The 25,927-nt window shown below is 42.0% G+C and overlaps 1 protein-coding gene across 2 annotated transcripts in view; it reads right to left on the bottom strand.

Moving 5' to 3' along the window:
• rasa3 (RAS p21 protein activator 3) overlaps positions 1-17,255 on the bottom strand; it is a 40,352-nt gene extending 23,097 nt beyond the window's left edge. The window contains exons 1-3 of one of the 2 annotated variants that reach the window (XM_084936679.1): positions 17,001-17,255; positions 2,636-2,753; positions 751-854 (exon numbers count right to left, since the gene is read on the bottom strand). In XM_084936679.1, the coding sequence (XP_084792805.1) occupies positions 751-854; positions 2,636-2,753; positions 17,001-17,055 (277 nt within the window). In that variant the 5' untranslated portion in view covers positions 17,056-17,255. The remainder of the gene's footprint in view (positions 1-750; positions 855-2,635; positions 2,754-17,000) is intronic. The other variant, XM_084936687.1, reaches the window with a different exon arrangement.
• Between the last annotated feature and the right edge of the window lie 8,672 nt (positions 17,256-25,927).

The following is a 25,927-nucleotide window of genomic DNA, read 5'->3' as shown; positions in this document are numbered from 1 at the left end:
AAACACAGGAAGTGAAGCGTGGTTGAGTCTGCGGTAGGTGCTGGACTGGATCAGTGGGAGGGACGCTCTTGTTCCGCTCTGACTGGCTGTTTCCCTTTCATTTAACAGCTGATGTGCTGAGCATGGAAAAAGGTTAAGTCAGCTAAATGTCAGCTGTGACCTTCACTAAGGTGCTATTTTTGATTTTACACCCTCAGCACAAATGAATGGTTTCACCAGGTGCGTGCATCGACCTAAACGAACTTCCTTGCAAAAAGAATAATGACACCACCGCCATGCTTGCATCATTCTGCATTATGCTCTCATGCAGCTGTTTTTGTTTATTTAAACCTGTAAAAATCTCGAGTTGTGACTCTGTCACTTATCTGGCTCTGCCTGCCTACGATGGAAGCGCCTAATCAGATACGGCTAACAATTTAACATCCAATCACAGGACAATGCCTAAAAACAGTGGGAGGTTTGAGTAAGAACAGTAAAAACCTGTGGTGAGTATATTTACCATGGCCCCCCATGCAACATATAACTTGTTTGTCTGTGTTTACACTTATATACTGAGCTGCTGCACTGAGGTTTGTCTCAGCATGCCTGCTCTGGGACAGAGGACAGAGAGCTCAACAGTTGAAGCAAAGGGTGGGTGGGTGGGGTGGGTTTCACACTACAGAATTTTGCCTTGGTTTCAGAATCGTTACGCCCGTAGCGAGAGGTGAAACGGTGAGGTTTTTTTATCGAGAGGAGCAGTTGCCTACTCACCGATACTGGAGTCCCTTCTGAAGACATCCCTGTCGAAAATGTAAAAGGAGAGGTGCCTGAAGCTACGCGGGATCTCGCAGTAGAAGTCCTCCCCGTAGAACGGACTGCAGGAGAGAAGAGAGGAACTGTGATCAGTCTGATAAAGCAAGCTGCACGACTAACACAGATGGCGAGATTTTGAAAGTTGAGAGAGAAATTCAGGTCACATGTCTGCAACATGTTCTGGACAAAGAGATATAGCAAAATGCAGATTCAAGTCACGAATGCAATGAAAGGCTTTGGAATTATTCAAAGAAAAAATTATCGGATCTTTCATTATCGTGAGAAACTATTGGCTTAGATAGAGAAGTCATACTGAGAAAGACAGTGTGCAAGTTTTTCTTGGTATTGTGAATGCAGTGGGTTTCAGTACCACTGTACCCCTTTACAGCCTGTTGTGAACCATGCCATTTAAGTGGTGCTGCATTATCTTCGACACCAAATAACTGCATTTTAATTCATTTATTTCATCTTTCATCACTTTGTCTGGAAACAGCGTCATATTTTAAAGTAATACTTTTACTTCTATAGCAGTATTTCAATGTAAAGTATTCTATGAAATACAAGCTGTCGTGTTTGGAAAGTAACAAAGCAGCCTATCAAGTTTAAAGTGAGCTAATCGATGGACTGGTTGGTTAATCTGCAAACTATTCGTGCCTCCAAAGTATTTTTCAGTGTTGTCTGAACAGGTGTGTCTTAGTTGGGGTAAGGTAAGGGTACATTCCCCTCTGTGTAAACATCACAACCACATTTATTTTCCTTTCCTTGTTCAGCAGTGATTGATTTTGTCAATGAATCACATGAGACAATGAAAATAAAGCCCTCGCGGGCTAAGTACATTTCGACTCCATCGATTTAGTCTCCGTTTTCCCTCAAGTGTGAGCAACAGCACAGATATCATAAAGTGAAAATAATAGTAGTTTATTGATCTGAGGAACACCGGTTTAGTCTGTTTAGATGGCTCATTTTCTCCCTTGGCGTGGGTCGTATGTGAAGATGTGACAACCGTAATCCCACTCAGATAGTCTCAGTCTGATGCCAAAAAAATACAAATATTAGGACATCTTTCCTATATTTTATCTTGTTCTCCTGCCCTAGATGCATCTGGCCAACAAGCATACTGAATGTTTTCACGTGGTTTGTAGTGACGCGTTTCGGTTGGCTTGGAGTTTTCTCTGCGTGAACAGAAACCAAACCACAGGAAAAAGCTACAGATTACAAACTCATCCACTGGTTGAGACCAGAACAAACTATAGGTCATATATATGTCAAAACATCTTTAGGCCGTACTGAGGTTTTGCAGACATGTGACCACTAACCACATGTAACAATGTAAACGTCTGATATTTTAGATATGTAACAGTCATTGTGACAGTATAGGTTTAAGTTAACAAGTCACACAGGTCTGGAGACTGGTCTGCAACCGGCAACAACTGTCACTAGGGACAAATGGTTATTTTCTGAATGGCTGACTTAAAACTTTTTGTGATTTCTTTTGTGATAGACACTGCACAGCTACTCTCGGAGCTGTAGTGAAACTGTGCAGCAAACCTGGAAATGGAGGAGGTTCGCCTTCAAAATAAAAGTTGTGCCTTTTAAAACATGTTGGCTTTGAACCATCTCCACTATGGTGGACACGCTGACATCAGGTGAGACACCTCAATCGTTTTCCCTTTCCAGCTGCCATTTTTAATACTCTGGTGCTTCTTTTTGTTTAAATTCATGATCAGCTTTGCCTTTAGGTATTATTTAAATGTCGCAACTGCATATTTCTGTAACTACACACCAAAAAGTTTAGAAGCAAAGTTAAAAAGACAGAAGTAAAAATGGACAGCTGGGCCTGTACCAAAGTGACTTCTCCACAATCTTGGTCCTGAAGACTTCCTCTTGGTCCAGGTTGACTGTGCAGTAACAGTCCCTCATCTTGTTTGGCCCCGGGTATGGAGGGATGTTTTTTGCTTCTCCTGCACAATGAAAAGAACAAAGGAGGCATATTAAGTAGGAAAAAAACAATGTGTTTATTCAGGCTACAGGTCATTATTTATTAAAGAACTAGGAAAGGATTGAAAAAAAACATTATGTAAAGTTTGTTGTTTTAGAGATGAGTGTATGAAGGAGGGAGGAGGGGTCCAGAGCTGGTACAGTGTCCCAACGCGCACTCTCATTGTCATTACCTAACCACATCCGACACCATGTATAATGAGCTTAGCTCTGCCAGGGCGGCTGTTTTTATGTGCAGATATATAAAACCGTGGCCTCAGAAAACAAAGCGCGACACGTGAACGCCGTGTCCACGAGCGTGCCTGTGTCTGTGATGTAACATCTGTGAATGAATGAATCTGCGTGGGACACTTCCTGTATGTCAAACATGTGTGTCAGCACTCCCTTTAACAAAAATGTGATCCAGCCACCCACCGAGACACACAAACACACAAACCGGAGAGGTGGTACTCTGGTCCCGCAGGGCCTATTTATTCTCATTTATGAAGACGTGCATCCACTTTAGCCATTACCCTCTTTACCCTGGGGTGGACTCACAGTGTTAACCATCATTGTGAACGTCTGCTTGAGTAACGCTTCATTGTCTGTGTGGTTATCTGACACTGCTAGCATACGCTGCTCTGTTATTTCTGGCTTTAAAACGTCTTCACAGTAAGAAGCATGAGTTTAAAGGGCGGGTGATGCTATTTGATAAATTGACACTTTCTCTTTAAGGCAGTACTTCTCTTTATCCACATTTCTGCCTTTTACATTACCTTACCTCATATTTAGCATGTCTCCTTATGTTTTTATCCTTTAAAGAGGATCCTATTAAAGATTTCTAGAGCCCCGATGAGGAACTCCTCCATCATCCTGCGTCACTTTGTATTTATCTTGGGAGTGAATCCACACGTTAGGAACCACTGCCTTATCATATGATACATAACAATATAAACTTTGATTACTCTTACTGCACCAGGAAACACATCAGAGATACTAAGCCAGAAATCTCCACTGCCGGGTTTCCGACCCTGCGGCTGACCCTACGGGGGAGGGGAGAGAGTTGACATTTGACACCAAATAGCCGGGCGTGAAACTGCAAAGCAGATGGCTATCTTCAAATTATTTTTCCTGTTTGTCAGTATGGCTGCACATTAATGCAGCAGCCCCACTAAAGTTCCACTCAATCAGCCCTACCATAAATACTAAAACATAATTCCCCTGCTGGCATTATATAATCATGACTTCCCGATAACCGCATCTTATCACAGAACCAGGAAGGTGGGGCAAGATGTTCCACATTTCCTTCAACGAATCCCACAAGGAAAATTCAAAACAATCAGTCAAATCAATGATTTGCTGACAATGCAAAACACAAGACGTGTCCTTTGAGCGTTTTCACAATGCGCTGTTGTTACTCCCACTCATTTTTTGTAAAATAGATAGCAGGCAAGCAGCCAGCTGCAAGCAAGATACGATCTGGTGCCTCCACCTTCAGTCCGTGACGCTGGATAAACCTTAAACCCTCGCTGAGACAAACAAAGACGGTGAAGTGCACCCTGTGGGGTCTGTAATACAACACGGTGTTATGACTGCTTCTCTGGAGGCTGATTCATGCACTGTGTGAATCGTTACTCAACAATTCACAATAACAACATTCATTCACAAATTAAGACGACACCTGAGCTCTAGAACAGGACACACGCAGCACCGCTTTGACGTATTGATGCAAACTATACAGCTCCATCTGCCTTTCAAGATGATGTAACCGCCTCTCATCTCTGTCTTTATCCCTTTACTTCCTACTGTCATTAGAGCTCCCTTGCTTCTGCAGCTCTCATTTATTTTCTCATATTTACTTTATCGCCGTCCCGTAATCCTCCTCATTCACCCCGAGCACCCGAATTCCCTCCAATCTCCGTTTTCCACCTGCTTTCATTCACAAACTGCAAGATTGCAGATTGCACTCATCCTGGTGACCAGAAACATCATGGGATTACCACAGCGTTCCCAGTGAGAGTGCTTAATGCGTGCAAATGTGTTTAATGACTCAACTTAGTAAAAACAAAAACAAAACCAGCGCAGATTAAATCTATTTTTTTAAATCAGTCTTGAGATAGTTCAAGGGGTTAAAAGTTTCAAATCATGAGGTCTTACAAATAGCTTGTAAACTGTTGTTTTTTTTTACAGGAAAGTTAGTAACTTTACATAGATGACTCAATATAAACACGGGAAAGTCTCATTTTTATTTTTAAGTTCCCACAATAACCGACAGGATGTGCAAAATGATTTTGGTGACACTACTCTGCCCAAATTGCATGTTTTTGCAGTATCTAAGTGTTGCACTTTGTAAACAGACTGTGCAAAGTCATCTAACAGCGCGTCTTTCCAGCGCTAGATGGTGGGTAACAACCATTTTAATCAAAATGATGCAGTAAGTGGAGAACTGAAATCGTCCCACAGCAGTTAAACGTACCAGCAAAGATATATCATCCATTTTCAACTATTTATGGTTATTCTGGACAGAAGCTGTCGACACCTCTTGAATCTGATTGTGGGTTGAAAGATTGAAATGATGGCTTGAAGCTATATGTAATATGTGGACTGTATATGTAGACAATCTGGGAACATTAGGTAAAAACACAAAACTTAATCATTTGTGCGTTCAAGTTATTTAGAATAGAGTTTAATGTTCATGCAAATTAGAAACAGCATAATGGGGGTGTTGACACCTATGAGTTCAACATAAAGAATATAGTTCTACGACTGCCAATGTGTCGTATCGCCTGCACATATTCAGGTCAGGTGATTATTGAAGTCTCTAAATGCAGCTGTTGTGATTTGGTGCTATATAACTAAAACTAAATTGAACTGAATTTAATTAAATGAAGGCAAGTTCGAAGTGTTCCTCAGACAGCCATCTCAAGCTGGCACCAAAAGTGAGTTAATAATATTTTAGTGTGAAAACGCACATCTTTTTAGGTTGGTATAAAAAACTGTTTTCGACGCACTTTAGCTAGCTGGCTAGCTTACTAAGCTTACTAGCTTCACTTTGGTAATACGCCAATGAAAGTTGGAGCCAGTCTAAGGGTGTGATTCTAGGATTTGCAAGCTTAGCTACCTGTACATTGGCTTCATTTTCCAGACCCTGATTGATTAGTAGAGCCTACACATTCCTGAGGAGCAGCCTGTCAAATTAAACATGATACAACCGCCAGTCTCTAGGAAAAAAACGTCCACTCCTGGACTGGTTAGCGAGTGGCTGCTGAGAGAAATCGGTCACAGTGAGGGTGGTCACTAGCAGATTGTCACAGTCACCCATAGTTTACACGGAAGATGCTGGCTTGTCTGCAAACGCTCACTAACTACTAGCCAAGCAGTAGCATAATTTGAAAAATTTTGCAAACCTGAAACTGAGAAGACCTTGCTTCAAAGTAAAAAGGTGTGCCTCGATGCAAAATCCAACATGCTTCACAAGGCACAACTTCTACTTTGAAGGTGAACTGGCAGTTTCACTACAGTTCTGGGTCTTGGCTCATTCGTGGTCTTCCATGAAAAACACGACAACCACGACAATCCACTAGTGAACAAAGCAATCTGAGGTTTTCCCCGACAGGAAATACACATTTTTACCCAGCAACCTGTGGTTGCCAGGGAACAACGGCCAGTCTCCAGGCCTCTGTGGCAGGAGCTTGAGCAATCGACTTCAGAGCAACTTCCTCCAACCTCCAGCAAACACTCCCCAACTGTTTGTCAGATGGTCGCAAACCAGTCTCTATCCCTTTGTGACTGGCGCTTTTATCACTTGATCCTACACTGTCACACCCATAATGTCCAAACCTAGCATCTCATGATTAGCGGTCACTCGACTTCAACATCTCGATACTTAACACTGTGCAAGCAAGCAAACACACAACATCAGAATCAAGCTTGAAGAAGAATCTTCTTGATTTCCCACCTTCGGCCTGGACTAGCTTGCATACTGAACAGCCTGAATACACTGTGCTCGAGTGCCTGTAAGCACATCAGAACAGTTACTGCTTCCAGCTGCGTTACTGTGTAATTTACAAGCTAAAATAAAGGCAGCTACAATAAAGGATCACAGTGTTTCCATGCTGTGCTTTACTGAGGAACTAAATGAAACTGGCTGCTGCCTCAATGCTCAGAAAATGATCGTATGCTCTATAAAGACGACATGATCTGTAGTAAATACGCCAAACCATCTGTCTTTACCACAATTAGAAGTACAGTGTGACAGTTTCCTGTTCAGGAGAGGAAGAAGCGATGGACCGTTTTATTTATCTGGATGATGACCAGGAGAGTTTGTCAGCCTGAGAGTGGAGCATACAAACTCCACTTTTAGATATTTGTGTGTATATGTTTGATGGCGAGTGAGTGAGCCTGTTACAAAAGAAAAGATAAGCCTCTTCAGTAACCTGCCATTCATCATGTTAGATTAAAGACTTTATTATAAAACCAGAGTCTGTAATCCACCGTCTCAGCCTGCCTATCATTTTCTTCCTTTTATCCCTTTTCTCTTTTGGTCTGAAGCCTCCTTTGTTTGTGTTTTTATCAGTGCAGGACTTGTCTTTCACGCCTGCTTTCATTTTCCCTTTCAAGATAAACTTTAACCTGATTTCACTTTCCCTACATCTCATGCTGCTTCCTTTTTTTTTCATCTGTTCATTTTTCAACTTCTCCAGAGCTGTGTGTGTGTGTGTGTGTTCTCTCGCGATTCATAATAAGCAGAAAATATGGAAAGAAAACCAACAACAACAGCAGTTTTTGTTTTCTTTTCATCAAGCATCACCGCAGCTGCCCTTGGAGAATATCCTGCCCTAGTATCTGAGCAAAACAAGCAAACACACACACACTTTGCACATGTTTCTGTGTGCACGCAAATCAGGGGGAGGCACTGAGCTGAGATGACAGGAGAAGAGTGAACAGCCGAATGAGACACTTAAAAATAAACCTTACATCCCTGCAGAGGAAAGAAAAAAAAAACAACGGAAGAAATGAGGAAACGGAAGCCGGCGAAGCCAACGCGATGGATGCAGCGAATGTTCGGCTTTCTATTTCTGTCGACCGGTTTCAGTCGGCCATGCTGTGGCGTACAGTTACAGACGCACCGCTCGGCTCGTTATTCTAATCCCCTCTGACACGAACACATTCGAGGATACACAGGCGCGAATGCTTTGAGTCGCTGTGGGCTCAAGTAGCAGGCCTGGGAAACGCAGGCTTTAAGAAAAGGAAGGGTGGGGGGGTGGAGGGTTGTTACTGAGAAAAATACAAGCAGTGTACTCAATCAAGGGGGAGAGACGAGGAAGACTGCAGAAAGAGAGAGAGAGAGAGAAGTCAGCCAGATAGAAAACTGGAGAGCGGTTAGCTTTGGAGAGAGCGACAACAGGAAATGAGATGAGGAGAAAGGAATTTCAACTGGATCCAAGGCGAAGTTTAAAAGCGGCGAACAACCCAGTTGCCCCTGAGAGTGTGTGTGTGTGTGTGTGTGTGTAAGACGGAGAGAGACACCGTGAGAATGGAAAAGAGTGAAACTCATTTATATTATCCCTCTGTCTCCGCTCAGTTCCTTTGATGCTTCTGGGTAGAGTCAAAACGAGAACTGAAACCAAACTGTAAGACATTACAGTCTTTTCTGACTAAACATAAAAACATTACGCCCGCCCACCCACACACACCCACACACACACACGTACTCAGGCCTTTTTGGTGGATCTCCACAGCTGGCACTTTGTTCTTGCAGGAAATATTGCTTTATCATTGAAACCAGAAGCACAGCCCACATGTATTTTTACCATCAGTTAATCTCCCAATGAACTTTTTTAGTATCTGATTAATAATTTGCCCTATAAAAATGCTCACTCTATGACTTTGCACTTTCAACGACAGAGGTTAAAGCAACAGTTGGGGGTGGGACAGTTCGGCACAAACGAGGCCCGACACTTGGCACAGCGCAACTCCAATGCTGACCGCGTCTTTCAAAGTTAACCTCAAACTGGTCCTGAGCTGTGAAGTCATTCTGCACACTGGGAGAATGACCTCATGTGATGTCCAGGAGCCTGAAAGTCCTATTCACGCGTGACAAAGAGAATAAGCAATCTTCTCTAAAACTGCATCTGTGCTTTAGCTATAACCGTCCAAGGTGAGCACTAATCAGTACGCCCAGTTCAGAGAATAAACACGGCCCAGGAGCAGATTACAGTGCAGTCAGAAATAAGCCACACAGTCAACAACAGGTAGCCACAATTACCGCTGCGAACCTGCACCAGGGCATCCTGAAACCCACAATCAGTGAAAACCTGTTAACCTTTTAAGACAGCCGTTTCGTGCTCGTGCTTCCGCCCCACCAGTTTCTTTGCGCTGCTGAAACCTCACCCACTCTGAGGTTTTTACAAAAGGAGGGGGCTGTTATAAGTCAGCACTGCTGCAGAGAGATTTACTTTCATCTAAGCATGGAAATCACACTTGAAGAATCAGCTTCAGGTAGAGGAGGCTACAAGGGGTGTGGTAGATAAGAACGGCCACTTTTTAAGCCTACGTGGGCTGAGGGTTTCATGCAAAAGTTTCACTAAACCATATAACGGATGCACTTGTTTCACACTCGGCTGTAGCCACATGTATGGCTCTGAACGTGTCGTTTTATCTGCGTGAAAACATTAAAATAACATTCTCTGGGATATCGACGATGAATAACTCTCGGCTGGCCGTCTTTTGTCAACATCCAGTCATGGTTGAAAAATAACTCCTAAATTAAGGTTGAGCCACTGTTGAGCTCATGTCTCGACGTCACCTGGACATCCAGACTTTTACGAAAAAAAGAAAAGTATTCTGCAAGAAAGACTCGATCGCACGAACTGTTGGCTCTGAGGTCCACACAGATATTTGCATCATAGGGTTTATTATGTAACATCAGGAGAAGACATGAGGTGGTTCTAATGAAAAACTGAGAATTCCCGGTTCTGTCAGAGAGTTCTTCCTGTTTAAAGGGAGTTTTTCTTTCACAATGTCACCAAGTGCACCCTGAACCATCCATTTATGAGGGGCAGCCAATCACAAGCCTGCCTTAAAGGGAGCTGCAAGGGGGCTGGGAGTACTTGTTTCAGACAGATGGACTAAAGAGCTGCGCCAAACCCCAGTATAAGATAAATAAGTATTTCCAAACCAGGAATCATAGGTGTGGAAATGAACGTTTAAATCATGAATGAGACGATTAGTGTGAATTGAACTGTCTGTCCATTGGATGACTGTACCGCACTAGGAACTGCACTTCTTTAGGTTTGCAAAGATGCTTCGAGGTGCTTTCAAACGCACTGCAGCTTATCACAAGCTGCCTCCCATGAAACCAGCTGAGCTGTCTTATCCTGAAGTTTCCACCCAACCAGAACAGCTGCTGGAGGAGCATGCATGGAACAGCATGGAAAACAAAGGGAGTTTATGGTTAAAGGCTGCACAGCACAGACTGTGTGATAAACCAGGATTCAGTTACTGATCAAACCCAATCTCTTTCTGCCGCTGCACAGAGCTAATGGTTACACAGATTCGTAAGTCTCAATGGAAAACTTGACTTGAGCGAAACAAAAATACACAACTACAAACATGCACACACACACACACACACAACTGTGCAGGGACAGTTAGGCTTAAATTAAGCTCCGATCAGAGACCTGGTGCGTTCATTCGGTGTCACGTCAGCGTGTAGCTGCTGCAGAGGGCTGCTTTCACTGCTCTTTATTTCCTTTACGTTCTGGTCAGTTTAACCTCAACTCTGCCTCCGGGCTTTTTATCCGTTCACATAATTCTTAGAAATCTCTGTGTTTGTTTTTATGACTTCTAGAAAAAAAGCAATTAAACGGTGTAAAACGAGCTCTTACCCTCCAACCCGTTATTTTTCCACACACGCAGACTCACAAACAGGCTTGGCAAACACAAAGATACGTTATCTTTTGCAAGCACAGGAAGGGAGAGCGAGTTGGGTGTACGTCCCCGCATGTGGCAAGTTGACATTGCCGGTGTTGCCAGAGGAGGAAAACGCTGTTGCAAAACCAGATTTAATCAGCGTGTGTGCAGACGCCTGCCACACAAGTTCAACTTCACACGAAAGTCGTGACAAGAGGACACTCTGTGACACGGGAGTTTCTCTGTCCACTAAACGCTTTCACGCTTAAGTCACTGCTAGCTGGTAGACATCTTCCAGTTCCACGAGGCATCTGAAGGACACGTGGGAGGAGCCGTGCTCTCCAGACCTCTATTTACCCGTGCTGACCCTGCATGCGGGGCCTAGGGCAATGCTTCCACATTATTCCCCGTTCTGTTTTCCCATGGAGGACACATTACAAACCGGATTATTCCACCAGCCTAAAGCCACCTACACTGTCTGCATCTGAACAGGTCAACACACACGTTTACAGCAGCAAACTTTTTTCCAACACACCTCGCCTTCTAGGACAAAATAGTGGACTGTGCTTATGCAGTGTATTAAGCATCTACTGTAGATGAATATCATGTAATAACAGCACCAAACTGATCTTGTTACTTCCATTAAACTAAATCAGATTTCAACGCTGCACGCACATGAACTGTTTGACCCCTCCCTTTCTCACGCAGCCACCCGTCACTCCGCATCTCCTATTCAGTCTGGACAGAATGAAGTTTGGGAAACTCTGTTGGCCACCTATCAAGAGAAAGGCAAAGCGAAGGGAGGGGAGGGACGCTCTGTCACTCCCAACCAAATTCTCCCTCCCAGCCTGAGCCTCTTGAAGTCAGCCGCGCACTCCTGTTTCCTGGACCGCCACCGCTTTTTCTCCTCCAGACTCTGTGCAGTTTCTTTCACTGTGTGTTTTTTTTCCCATTTCTTCCAAAAATCACACTTGTATTGTTACGGCGCCATTAAGCAGTAACACAACAGTGCTGTGCCAACCAACATGAAGCCTATGAAAACAGTTCAGGGTGCGCAGCTTATGCGGAGAACCGATTCCAGACCAAACCGGTGATTTGCACTATGACACAATCAGCCAATGACCGCACCGTGAAAGGGTTTAAACCAGGGATGTCAAACGTAAGGCCCGGGGGCCAGAATCAGCCCGGAAGAGACTCCATTCCAGGCTGCTGGACTGCTTTGGAAAATGTGAAGGAGGGAAAAGCTTTTACACTTTTACAGCTTCTCCGACTGATAAAGACCTCTCCCATGGCCATACTACACCAAAGTAATTAATTAATTAGATAAACAGATAAATGACAGTGTAGTTCCTGTTATTTCAAAGTGTACTTTAGAAATTTTTACAATAGTTCCGCAGTAAAAAAAATCTTTTACACTTTTATTTCTTACAATTTAAGCCCAAAGGGGTCGAGTTGACAGATTACTTTCATTTATTTAAAAACAACATACTGATATAACTCCATTTCTTTTTCTTTATTAATTATAAGGAAAAAGGGATTAAATATGCAGATAAACTGTACAGTGACAGAAAGGGGAGGTTCCCTGGTTCAGCCTACTTAAGATTAAAGTGGGCTGTAAAGTGGGTGCATTTGCAAACCATGCATCCTGTATGTGACCTAAATATTTACTGTAACCCCCAAGAAGCATTTTTGTGTTTTGGTTCAGTACTATTAGCAACGTCTTGGTGGTTTTCAGCTAATTCTATACACCCCATAACCCACCCAGCACTGATATGCATGCAAATTAGTATTAGCTGATGAGTACAGGAAGCACTGAACAGCTGAGGAGACAGATATTTATCAGGTGATGGGAACCAGCTCCACATAACCGTTAATGACTGTTACGCACGACCCCGGCGTGGTGGTCGAGTAATCATCTTGTTGTGTTTTTATCGTCACTCTAGTTAACCTGCTCTCTCAATTGTCTGATTTATTCTTAGCGCCGATTGGCTGCTGAAGGCTCGCCGACGAATAAAAACGTTGCCAACTGGCGTTTCGGGCATTCGTTCCTTCCGCCTCACCTCCATCGGCTGTTTTTTTTCTGCTGCTTTTACAGCTTTGTTTTTCAGCTATGGGTTGAGTTGGGAGTTACCAGCGCTACTGTTTTCAGTTTTGTTTGTTTAGGGGACCTATTGTGTGTCACTTCACGGGTTTCTTCCTCTTTTGTTTGCTTGAGCCGGGACTCCCGGTCCCTTTTTTTCTGTTTGTCCTTTGTAGGTAACTCCATTTTCATTATTAAAAGCTTACTGAATGTCAGCGTGTTGTTGCATCTTACACGGCAGGTTCCTGTAAAACACACATTCAGGGAGAATTTTGGCAGTGCTCAAAAAAGGCCACAAAAAATCTACTGTCACACTTTTAAGGATTGTTATTCCATATTTTCTTACAGAGTATTTTTGCATAAGCTTCTTCCAACGCTTTACTTATTGTGTAGATTGTAAATTGTTATTGGCTATGGTGATAACTTTCCCTGATGAAGCTGTCAGAGGTGTACGCAGGAATGCAAACTTCCAAATGAGTCAAATCGGTAGGTCGGTCCAATTGCACTGTGTAAAAACACGGCAAAAGTACAAACAAACAAGAGGACGTCATGCCTGAGCCTCAACAACTTCAAGGTCTAACTGACCCATGGAGTGCATTTCTTTCTTAAAATACATTTTCAATATTTCATATTGCGGTTCACTTCCATCTTTGGAGGCAGTAAGTTTACTTCTTCGCGGCTTTTGTGCATTCTTACATTCATTCAGCCCGACATGCGCTGCCTGCATGTTAACGTCTTTGTTTCTGGGTCATGATGCATGGAACAAATCAAAAAAAGGAAAATAAACAAAACCCCACTGCTCTAGAGCGCCACTAGTGTTTAAAAACTATACAAGTGACCTTTAAGTTTTGTGGGTTCCAGCGTGTAATGTCTTAACATGCCTGCAGCAAGGTTTAAGTATATATTCTTATTTATTTCTTCAAAGGCGTGCGCAGTAACTTGAGCCCAGATATTGTTTCAGTGTGTTTTGCACAGTGTTTGCCAGATTATGTTCCTAGCAGCAACAGAGAGGCCAAATGCACATATGTTGTTGTTAATTAGTGCAAAGTCCCAACTCCAGCTGTGCCACTGAGAGTTCCCATCTCTCCGAGCGCCGACACAGACACAGCCGCCGACAGACGGAGCGCAGCCTGCTCCTGTACGTGAGACACCACCTCTGTCCCTTTCTCCCTGCATCTCACTACATCTGCTTTGTATTAGCTTGTTGCCATGCAGGAAAAAACACAATTCTTTTGTAGTCTAGTCCAGCCAATCAGGAAGACATTTGGGGGCAGCTTCCTATTTCCTGCCTTTCCCCAGACAGTACGGACACGGGCCCAGTAGCCCCGTTCAGTTTCCGACATTTGCGTGTTCCTCCAGGAAACTGAGACGAGTCATCACCTGGAACAGCGTTACAATAATAAGTCCTTCTTTCTCCCCCGCTGCCTCTGGTCTTCAACTATGTGGCAAATTTTCAGCTCTGAGTCATCAGCAAAATGTCTTCTCACACCAAAGGAGAAGACTTTGATGAAAACAATGTGATGCAAGCGTTACACAGACATTACTGGGAGCAGAGCGCCATGGGAATCGTACTGATGGCAAGTATGACTGCTGCTAGGCAACAACACAGTATAAACTCCACTGTCATCACTGTTTGATGACACAGAAGAAAAAGGACGAAGGAAACATTGGGTCAGTGCTCGGAAGTGATGAAAACGCACAGTAAATGTTCCTCATGAGTGTCAGTAATCATGCCTCACTGGCAAAAGTTTACAGGGTAACACAGCTCCACTTTAGATTACATACACTTTACACCTCCGATGGAATACATTTTGCAAGCCGATGTAATACAACTTCCAACTAATATTATTTTTATGTGTTAATTTCTGCTTTATTTTCTCAATTAAGGTTTAGAGAGCAGTTTGGTATATAAAAAGGCATGGGTAAATGGACCTCAGCACATGTAAATCCATAATAAACACATTATATTTCAGAAAAACGGTAAAAAAAAAATCCAGTAACTTCCAGTCCAACAAGATGTCCAACAAACAGTCAAAAACCCTTGAGTGTAGCGAGTGTGTATCAATATCATCCGATATTTGTCTAAGCAGCAGTGCTAACATTTACAAAAGTTTAAAAAAAAATAGCCAGGAGAAACACCCTTCGACTATGTTACCAGTGACAGCATGGTTTGTCCACCAGGGGGAGCTCTGCAACTTCCCTGTTAGGAACAATTGACTTTGGAATGCTACAAACAACAACCAGCTGATCTGAGGAGAGTCAGGCAAAGTTTAAATATTTAAACAAATAACCATACATAACAAAATCAAGGAGAATCTGTTTTTGCTTTGTTTCTGAAAAATAAAGAAAAATATCGTCCGATATATCAGGATATCGGATTTTTAAATCGCCAAATATCGGTATGTCTAAAAGAAAGCTCATATTATACTGGCTTTTATGAAACCAACTAACAGTGAAATGCTGACTACACATTAATATTAATGCCTAAGTAGTTCTTCAGTAATAAAATACAACATGTTTGTGTATGACACTCACAGCGGTCCTGTGTCTGCATTTATTTTCAATACTGAAGGTACATTCAGGTCTGGACTCTAACTGGTAACAGTTTTCTTTTCTTGAATTAAAGGATATGAGTCCTCCACTTCTTTCTTTTCTTGCATGAGCTGTAAGCAGACGTATATCTAGGAAACACATCTGTGACGGGAAGAGTTGCTCCAGTCATTCGGTTTTCCTGAACAGGAACTCAAAACTGCTGGCCGGCTGAACACTCATTCAGAAAGTGCAGCAAACTAATGAGACCATAGTAATTTAAATATTCCAACTCTCCCTTGAGTCTGAGCATAGTATCTCACTGGGAGTACTTCATAAACTTGACTCAGGTTCTTTCTCCAACTTTCTCCTGGGAACTCACCTGGAGGTTGGAAGCTTGGAAACAAAGCCTAACTTCAACTGAGAAGCTGACAACCGGAGAGTTTTGTGCCCAGAAATACTGGCTGGCACACAGCTTGTATGTGTGTTTATTGTAAATTTTTATCCCCCCCCACCCCTCCTTCATCCCTTCTGTTGCATGTTTGGAGTCAAAACAAAGTGGACAGCACAGACGGGATGAACTGGGTGCCAGATGTCAGTGAAAAGGACCCGTGATAACAGTTAGAGCACACAGAGGAAATGATTGTCTGCTCCCTGTGGTTTGATGTTAAAAAGGCAAACATGTGAACATGCTGTCAAACAGGTCAGACTGCTGCGGCATTTTGGACCACTTCCCCTCGCAAAACAAACGTCACAGTGTTCCCTCTGATGACACCTGAAACGTGTATTCAAAACTTGCTTTGCAAATCCAGTTTATTGTTAAGTATTTTCCAAAGTTAGCAACAGTCCCACAGATTCATTAACAAAAAAAAAAAAGAGCGAGTACACATATAAGACTGTTTTGCACAAACAATTAAAGAGTAATAAAAATGAAAGCAGGACTGTTGTTATAGCCGGTATTATCAATTCTTGCGCTTGATATATGCGGGCTTACATGCAGTTACTACTATATTACAGTTAGACAATTACATTAGGATATTGTCTTCTTCAATAAAGCACCCACTGCACGAGTCCTCATGGCTCCATTCACAAGATATGCATGCACCACATACCTCCTAGAAACCGGGGTTACCCACTGGAGACTAGCTACAATTCTAAATATAGAAATCTGGGCTAACAATCAATAGCTAGACAGTCATGCATAAAGCTTTTTGGAAGGGGGCGAGTGCAGAGAAAGCAGGGATAAGGGGAGGAGGGGTGCAACAACATGACTGGCCGGCTGCAGCTTAGGCGAAATCAAGGCTTACTTTATCTGAGATACATAATACTATTATTAATAATAACAATAATAATAATAAAAACAGCCGGATGTTTGGTGTGCAGCCACACAGCTTGCTTCTAATCGGTTCAAGTCCGCATGTGGAGACATATCAAACGCACATGATCTGGGTCCAAATGCCAGCTGCCAAATTCCCACAATATCCCCCAAAGCTTTGGATCTCTGGAAATTTCCCCCCCTTAACATTTTCATTTTTGTAATTAGTCTGTGCGCTGGGAGGAAAGAGCGTGTGATTTGAATTACAATACCAGGCTGAACAACACAGATCCGAGTCCCTCCAGCCCCTCACTGACTGCCTGCTTCACCCGTGAATACGGGGCCATCCATTGAGGCGCTCAGGCTGAGGGTAGGGATTTTTTTTTCTCTTACCTATTTTTATTTTAACGCTCTGGAAAACCCGGAGACCTTCCTCTTCTACCGCCATGCTTTCGCCGTGGCACTTTCCTTTATGACGACTAAATGAAGACGGTCCTCCACGGTGGTCGGTTCTGGCCTCTCCAGCGCACGGATATTCCAGGGGTTGTGCACATCTATGCTCCCCAGACGGCGATCGCGCTCCGGCTGCTGGCTGGCTCAGCTCTAACAAGCGGACTCAATCTCAGACCAACAGCAGCAGCAGCAGCCGCGCTAGAGGGGGTGTGGTTTATACGGCTCCGCCCACTAGTATATGCTGGGTGAACAGTGCCGGGCGACGTAAGCGCAGCGGAAGCGGTTTCACCAGGAAAACTGCTGTAAACAAAAGCTTTAAATTTTACATGTAAAATAATATTAACAATAAATTTGAATCGGACATATTCCTTCTTTGGAATAAGGTCTTAAAGGGAAAATATCACATTGCCTTGCATCAAGTTAATCTCACGTGTCCCAAAGACTTTTATTTATTATTATTACATTTATCATGTTTACATTTCAGCAGTTGCCCACAGATGACACCATCTGAGGGCATGAGCTGTGATTTTAAATTATTTTTCATATTGTATTCACTCAAGTAAAAGTATGGTGAGTATGGTGAAAACTGAAGTGCTGATTCCACTTCTTTACTCAAGTAAAAGTGAAAAGGTACAGGCTTTAAAATGTACTAAAAGTATGAAAGAAACAAGCGGCTCCTCTGGAAGCTATTTTTGTCATATTCATAGAGCAATACAAATAAATTAATGCAAGGGAATATAAGCTTTATTTCAACTTAAATTCTAATTCTAATGAGTTCTTGGATATATTTTATGTGGAACACGCAAAGAAGAAAAAACAAAGGCAATAAAAGAGCAAAACAAAACTAACTCTGTTTGTTGCTGTCTGTGCTGCAAGCGGTGTCGCCACACCTAAACAGGAAGATGAATATCGTCAGTGGTTGAAGTGTGACTTGGCATGTAGGTTGTAGCGGTGTGGCTTGGGGAAAAGAACCACTCAGAAACAACTTAGTAATTTGTATTGTGAGCCTCAGTACATTTTGTGTATGGGCTGTAAAGAGCTGCTCTTTGTGGATTCTCACAACTGAATTCAACAAGATTTAAGGCGATGTTACAGGAAGTATTCTGGCTGATTTCCAAGACACGGTCCTAACAAACCTCTGGCAGACTGAGGCTCAGCGAGGGGCAGCCAGAAACAACACACTGTGGAGGAGAGCCAGAGATTAATAATAACTAATAATTAAATGCACAGTGGTGTATAAACACACAGAGAGTAAAAAGTGAAGAAGAAGAAGAAGAAGAAGAACCACTCCAAAAGCCCCCAAAAGCCTAGGCCAGTGTAACTACAAGGGGAATTCAGGGTCACCTGATTCAGCTATAACTATATTCTTTATCAAAAAGGAACCGTTAGTCCTAATCTTAAAAGTAGAAAAGGTGTCTTCCTCCCAAAGCCAAACTGGGAGCTGATTTCACAGAATAGGGGCCTGAAAGCTGAAGGCTCTGCCTCCCATTCTACTTTAAATACTCTACAAACCAAAAGTAACCCTGCACTGTCAGAGCGAAGAGCCCTAATCGGGCCTGATTATTCAAGACCTTCTGTGTGAGGAGAAGCCAAAAAGGGAGAAATATGCTCTCCTTATCCCTGTCAGTATTCTTGGTTGAGGAATTTGGATCAGCTGAAGGGTTTTTCAGGGAGTTTTTAGGGAAACCAGATAATAATGAATTAAAATTGTTCAACCTAAAAGTAATAAATGCATGAACTAGTTGTTCAGCATCACTCAGAGAAGATTTTTTTTTAAATCTTAGGAACGTTGCGCAAATGCAGGAAAGCATATTTGTTTACTAGTTTAATAATAACATGGCGTGTTATTCCTCACTTATATATATATATATATATATATATATATATATAATATATTATTTTTGTGAGAGAATATTAACTGAAAGTATAGTAGAGGCTGCAGACACTCTGTATGCTTCCCAAATTTAACTCAATAACTAGTGAGAGAGATTTTCCTAATCCCGTCAAAGCTCAGAGTGCCTTGTCCTTTAATGCTAATGTAAATGTAAATCATCCAGAGGCTTACAAAGGTAAAGGTATGTTTTCAGTGTTCTGGTATGGATGTTATCAATTCATCACTCATCCAAGTGACTTCTTCAGTGTGAGGAGGTTACACAATAACAGAACCTAGCACCGTTGCCTAACAATGACTCATTTTCATGATTGTTAATATGCAGATTGCCATGACCACCGATCATTGGTACCATTCAGCGAGAGCTGGGGAATGGCTGCAAACACAGCATTGTAAGATGGCGAAAGATATATTTTCACATAAATGACCTCCTTGCTTTCCAGATCAAATCAGAGCTCCTTTTTAATGCTTTTATTCAAGAAATCTGGCAAGTTTATTGTTCCTCGTATCAATCTGACACATAATTTATTGAAAACCATAAAAACTTTCTGCGGGTTTACAAACACAGGAGTGACAAATAAACATTTTTACACATGCTTTGCAATTCATAGTTTTTTTTTATTTTCCCCATTTCAGAACTCCCTTTAATTTCACATTCCTTCCTGGAGCAGCTAAAAACCCAACAATATTTCCCCCTAATCCAAATTCCCCAAACTCTAAATGTTGATTACTTGAATGCTGATAGCATGGCTACTTCTCCTTCCTGTCCAGGCACATCCTCGTCACTGAAGGAGTGGCCACTGGCCCTAATGTGTAAACAAACTGCAGAGTCCCGTGACATCTGATTAGCTGGAGGTTGTTTTGTTTCCCTGATGTGTAATTCACAGCAATTCTCCCGGCACCTAACAGCGTACACCCGATCCGATCAGTGGACTGATTCTTGGAGTAGCGTGTTTCATGTGTTCTGATACTCCTGACACATAAGGGCTTACCAAAGGTTTAGGCAGAGGTTGGCCTGCAACATTATTGATGTGCCTTTGCAGCTTTTCACAAATTTTCAGCTGGGATAACCACATTTACTTCGGGCCTGGGGATGGTGCTCTGTCTTAACAGAGCCCTCTTCACCACTTCTTCCAGCTTACAAGGTTGTGATTGCAGCTATTCCCCAGCTGCACCCTTTAGGGGTCACCACAGCATTTCATCTTCCTGCATCTAACTCTATACCTTACATCCTCCTCTGCCAGACGAGCCCTCTAAATGTCCCCCATCACAACATCCATGAACCTACGCTGAGGTCTTTCTCTTTTCCTCCTGCCTGGCAGCTCCATCTTCAACATCCTTTGTGCAGTATATCAACTATCCCTCCTCTGCATATATGTAAACCATCTCACCTCGCCTCCTCAAAACTTAAAGCCAAGTATGATACACAACATTTGTGTACACAAATTCCCTGCAGAAAACTGCACTGCCTCTTCACCTTCTGTAGGCATTAATCACTCCTCATACATTTGTGCAACACCATAAGGGTGGGTAGAATTGTAATTAACTGTGAATGGGAAATGTGAATGATTTAAAAATAAGACCAGAGCAAATCTAGGTTGCCCATGTGCACTCATGCACATCCGGCTCTGATCTGTCCCCCTTTCTCTGTTGTTAACCCATCGTCTATGAGCGTCAGCTCTGCATAGAGCAGCAGGAGCCAATAATGAATCTCTCCTGATTTTTTACTACTAAAAACAGCAAAATGATCATTTCTATAAGCAGTAAAGGACCGCGGATCACCTTTTAATGACAGCACATGCTGCATATCTACGGTATTATGCTTTAAAATCAGTCACATGTACGCATAATAACAGTTTAAGCTTCACACAGAGTAAGTCCTCAAATATCATTTTGGCTTTCAGAGCCTGAACTGAGTGCACCGCAGTGTTTCATGCAGTTAAATATGGATTAAGTCATGGATTTCTTTTTGTCCTGTCTCTCTCCCCTCACCCCCAACCAGTCACAGCAGATGACTGCTCCTCCACGAGTCTTCTTCTGCTGGAGGTTTTGTCCTGTTAAAGGGGAGATTTTCATTCCCACTGTCGCCAAGTGCATGCTTAAAGTAATTTTTTTTTTTATTTTGGGGGTTTTCTCTGTATTATTGTAGGGTCTTTACATTATAAATATAATATAAAATATTTGTAATAAATATAAAAAAGAGAAAGACCATAAATGATGAAAGAAAAATGTCCCAGTCACAGTGCATAGTCCTCATACACAGCATTGTTTAAAATCTGTACATACATGAATAAAATGCCATCAGCTGATCTGAATCATCACCACAGTCTATCAAAACATAATGTAAAACATAGCCTTGACGACTGGAGACATTCAGCTGACATGGATTACGTTCACATTTTTGCCTCCAGGGCTGTTTCCTAAAGCATTTTATTCAGCGTGTAGTCCTTAAACGTTAAATACAGGTTGGGTGAAAGTTAAAGATGATCGCAGACTGGTCCTTGTTTTTCTTGTTGACTCTGACGTCAAGTTTAAATATAACAGATGGATCCATTCAGGTGAAAGACACATCATCGGCCCACGCTTGAGCCTACTGGGCCACGCCCCTGAGATCACTTTAACCACATTCCTCAAAATAGAACGGCGCTGGCCCGCGCTGCTCTATAAACCCAGCAGCCCAGCCCAGCGGAGATGTGGGGCTGAAGAACAGTCGGACAGTGTCTGCAGCAGGAATAGGAACATTTAGCTGCAGTGTTTCTGCTCCTGGCCGGTGTGCTGGGATTAACTGTGACTACTTTAGAACAGCTCAAAATCTAATAAGGCTACATGTCTCATCAGCCTGTTAGCATGTTAAACCCTCATCAAGATTAGAAATTACACACACACACACACACTGGAGTCAATTTGTACTTGAGTATTTTAATTTTAAGCTACTTAGAATTTATTTGAGTAGATTTAGATGGCAGTAGTTTTTACTTTCCTACATAATTTGAAGGCTTTATTTTCCAATTACTTTGTAATACCTCTCCAGGAGGACATAGGTGTATGTGTGGAAAGATTTGGATTTCTCCAAAAAATATGCAAGTTTAACTAGTTATTCCAAGACCATCACAAGTGTAGTTGTGGGTGTGTTCGTCTTTCTCTCTGTGTTAGTCCTGTATAGGGCTGCCACAAACGATTATTTTGATAGTCGACTAGTCACCGATTATTTTTGCGATTAGTCGACTAATCAGATCATGCATCCATTGGACGTAAAACGTACAGATTATTGCACCAGCATGCATCTGCTCTTATATAACTATCATTAGCTTACAGCTTGTGTTTAAGATATGTGCTAACTAAAAATAAAGACAAGATGATAGTTTATTAAATTTTAATGAAATTTGCAGATTGTTTCGGTGGAGTTTAATAAACTCAGCTGTCTGCTCCTTGCTATCTAAAATATAACAGGACACCGGAGGATATTCGAGCATCTCTTTAATCTCAGCCAAACCGATTTACTCAGGAACAAATAAAATACAAAAAAAAAAGCCAAACAATAACATTTTAAAGTTATCCAAGTGACTTATATATCATGTTTAACCTGAGTAGCGAAAGACGGTGGTGGGTTTGAAAACGATTTGCCCGGAGTCCGGTGTTCTCGCAGGCTCTAGTGAGCCTTGCTCCCGGCTAGCTATCAAGCTGGTGGGTAACAGACGTCTCTGAAAACATCGGAGCGCTTTTGAAAATATGTGGTGTCTTGATAAACTGAGCAGATATTTGAGGTTTACACAGCTACATTCTCGCCTGAAAACATGTTAAACGTTTATTTTGTGACCCAGAAAGAATAATAAGAGTAATATTAAAACTAACTAGCTGCCACCATTGTTGGAAACTGAGCTGGGCTGCGCTATGAATTCTGGGACGCAGCTTCTTCTTCTTCGGGGTTTAACAGCAGCTGGCATCCTTGTACATGCAGTGCTGTCATCTTCTGTTTCAGTTCGTTATTACACTCTTAAATCCTACTACTTAGTCCTGCGTCTTTTGGGATCTTACAAAGCTTCAAACGACGCATCGACTATTAAATTTGTGGTCGACGATTTTGATAGTCGACGTAATCGTGACTAGTCGACTAATCGTGGCAGCCCTAGTCCTGTAATAGACTATCTGGGGTGTAGCCCACGGCTGTAGCCTTGGAGAAGCAGTTAAAATCGATGGAAGGACTTTTCTTGACACAACGCAGCAAAAGTGAGGGGAAAAGTGTGAGAAATTAACACAGACTTAGTATGTAGTCAAACTTTGTTTGGTCTTTTTTCTTCACTAATAATCATCTTCAGGTTTAGTTTGTATCTTTTTGGAGCCATTGATCCCCAGCCTGGGAATATCTGGACTTTACTTCTGCCTCCATGAGGTACATGTATTAGTGGGAATACAGCAAATTGCTTACAACATGCTAATAATGTCAAATGTACAGTACTCGTGTTGTTAGGTATACCTACTGTATGCAACTGCTTGCTTAACACAAATATGTAATCAGCCAGTCACATGGTAGAAACTCAGTGCATTTCGGCTAAGTTCAAGCTGAGCATCAGAATGGGGAAGAAAGGCGATTTAAGTGACACTGAGGACATTTTGAATGGCTGTTTTTCTGAGTATTTCAGAAACTGCTGATTTACTGGGATTTTCCACACAACCATCTCTATGGTTTACAGAGAATGGTCTGAAAAAAGAGAAAATATTCTGGGAAAAAAATACATTAAAACAGGACTACGGACTATTCCAGGTGCCACTTTGATCAGCTAAGGAGAGCAAACTGAGGCTACAGTTAAAATGGGGTCACCAAAATTGGACAATAGAAGAAGACTGAAAAAACATTGCCTTGTCTCTGTTTCTACATCGACATTCAGATAAATAATAGGGTGAGAATTTGGCATCTCAAAAATCTTTGAGAAAGGTTTCCGGCACCTTGCTGAATCTATGCCATGATGAATTAAGGCAGCTCTGAATGCAAAAGATACTAGGAAAGTGTACCTAATAAAATGCCCATTGAGTGTACATTTTAGTACAGCACTCAAAAGAGGGAGGTAGTTTTTCTTGCAACATTTTCTGTACATTTTCCTGATACCTCTGCACTTCTGCTTAAGTGAGAATTTGAATGCAGGACTATTACCAGAATATTACAGTGAAGATTTTTCTTTTCTTTAATAAACCATCATCATAATTAGCAAATACGCAATGATGCATTATTATGACACAAACCAGCCAGCATTATATAATGTCTTTAATATTAGCTCTGCCTTTATCATCTGCAACTGTGTGTGCGTGTGTTTTAATGCATCAAAAACTACTGGAAAATGACTCACAAGTAATGAGACTGCCCCCCCCCCCAACTCATTGAATGTACACATTGTGTCTGAGGGTGAATACCAGTGACGCAGTTTACAAGAGCATTTGCCTGCATTTGAATAGCGCCTCTAAGAGTCTGTGGCTATTTTCATAGATAATAACCATGGTATTACCCATGTTGCATAAATAACCTCTGAAGATAACTACATTGCAGGGAAACTCGCCCGCTAGCATGTGAGGTAATAAAATACAACTCCCTTAAGTTGCACATGTCCTGTCAGCTGCATTTGAGCATCTAGCAACAACGAGCGATTTGGACTCCCAGTAATTTATCACAGCAGATAACTGGAGAACACTGATACCGTTTTATGCAAAGATGTAACAACTGAGTTTGCTCACTTTGCTCACTTAGAACGAAATGAGCAGTCTCTATTTTTTATGGTAGCTTCATTTTTATTGACGAGATATAAAATATGACTAAAGAAAAACATTACATAAAAGCTATAAATTGATTTGCATGTCGCTGAGTGAAATATGTATTGAATGCCTTCAGCAGAGACAGAATTCTGCCTGCTGCAGATTGGCTGCGTGCCCATGTGGCACACAGATTACAATTAGTCAATCAATCAATTACACATGCTCCTGATCTCATATCATTGTGTGTATGATGCACATCTGCTCACAGAATCAGTTTCTTCCATTCTACCCTCCCCACCACTGCGGGCAAGACCAAAGAGCTGTCAAAGGACATCAGGGACACGATTGTAGAGCTGCATACGGCTGGAATGGGCTACATGACCATCAGAAAGCTTGTTGAGAAGGTGATAACTGTTGTTGGAAATGGAAGAAATATAAAATGCCCATCAGCTGCTATCGAACCGGAGCTCCTTGTGAGATCTTGCCACACAGAATGAGGGTGATCATGAGAAAGGTGGTGCATTACCCCACCAAGCACGTTACCAGTGGTGTCACTAAGAACACCACTGGTAACGTGCTATCGTAACTGATTATCTGTTTCTCTCTGTAAAAAACAAAACTATCATAAAAATGAGAGACTGTTCATTTCTTTATAAGTGAGCAAACTTACAAATTCAGCAGGGTATCAAATAATTATTTCCCCCACTGTAAAACTACAGTGCAAGAGTCACAGGTCGCCGCTATCAAGACATTTCATTCAAAGTTTGTGACACATCTCCAAACCTGGAGAGGGAGAACACCGTTAGTTTGAAGCTCAATGCACGGCATCACATAGGAAAATACGGCCTTAAAGATGTTTATGACGTGCATTATTTCAGTTCAGCTAAATGGTTACACCCTTGTGGTAAACCACAAGAGTGTGTTTAACTGCAAGTGTGTGCATGTAAGTGTATGTCTCTGCAAAAGGTATAAAACTGAGAATCTTACAAACCAACGATTTTATTAACAGAAAAAAAAGGAGGGGGGGGGGGGAATATATATATATAGTATATGCATCCTGTTCATGACAACAAAATATGACTGCAGGAGTGTGGTTATCTCTGTGTGTTCATATGTGACAACGATGAGCCATTGACAGAAAGAGGAAGAGAAGACAGATGCTGATTAAAGGCAGATTAGTGAAACGATCCTAAGTGTTAGTTTTTTACGTGCAAACCAGGCATCAGAACAGCAT

Source organism: Perissodus microlepis, chromosome 1 (genome assembly GCF_051167445.1).
Source record: "Perissodus microlepis isolate ML-2025 ecotype Zambia chromosome 1, ASM5116744v1, whole genome shotgun sequence".
Lineage (NCBI taxonomy): Eukaryota > Metazoa > Chordata > Actinopteri > Cichliformes > Cichlidae > Perissodus > Perissodus microlepis.
This window is presented reverse-complemented; position numbering and strand designations above follow the sequence as displayed.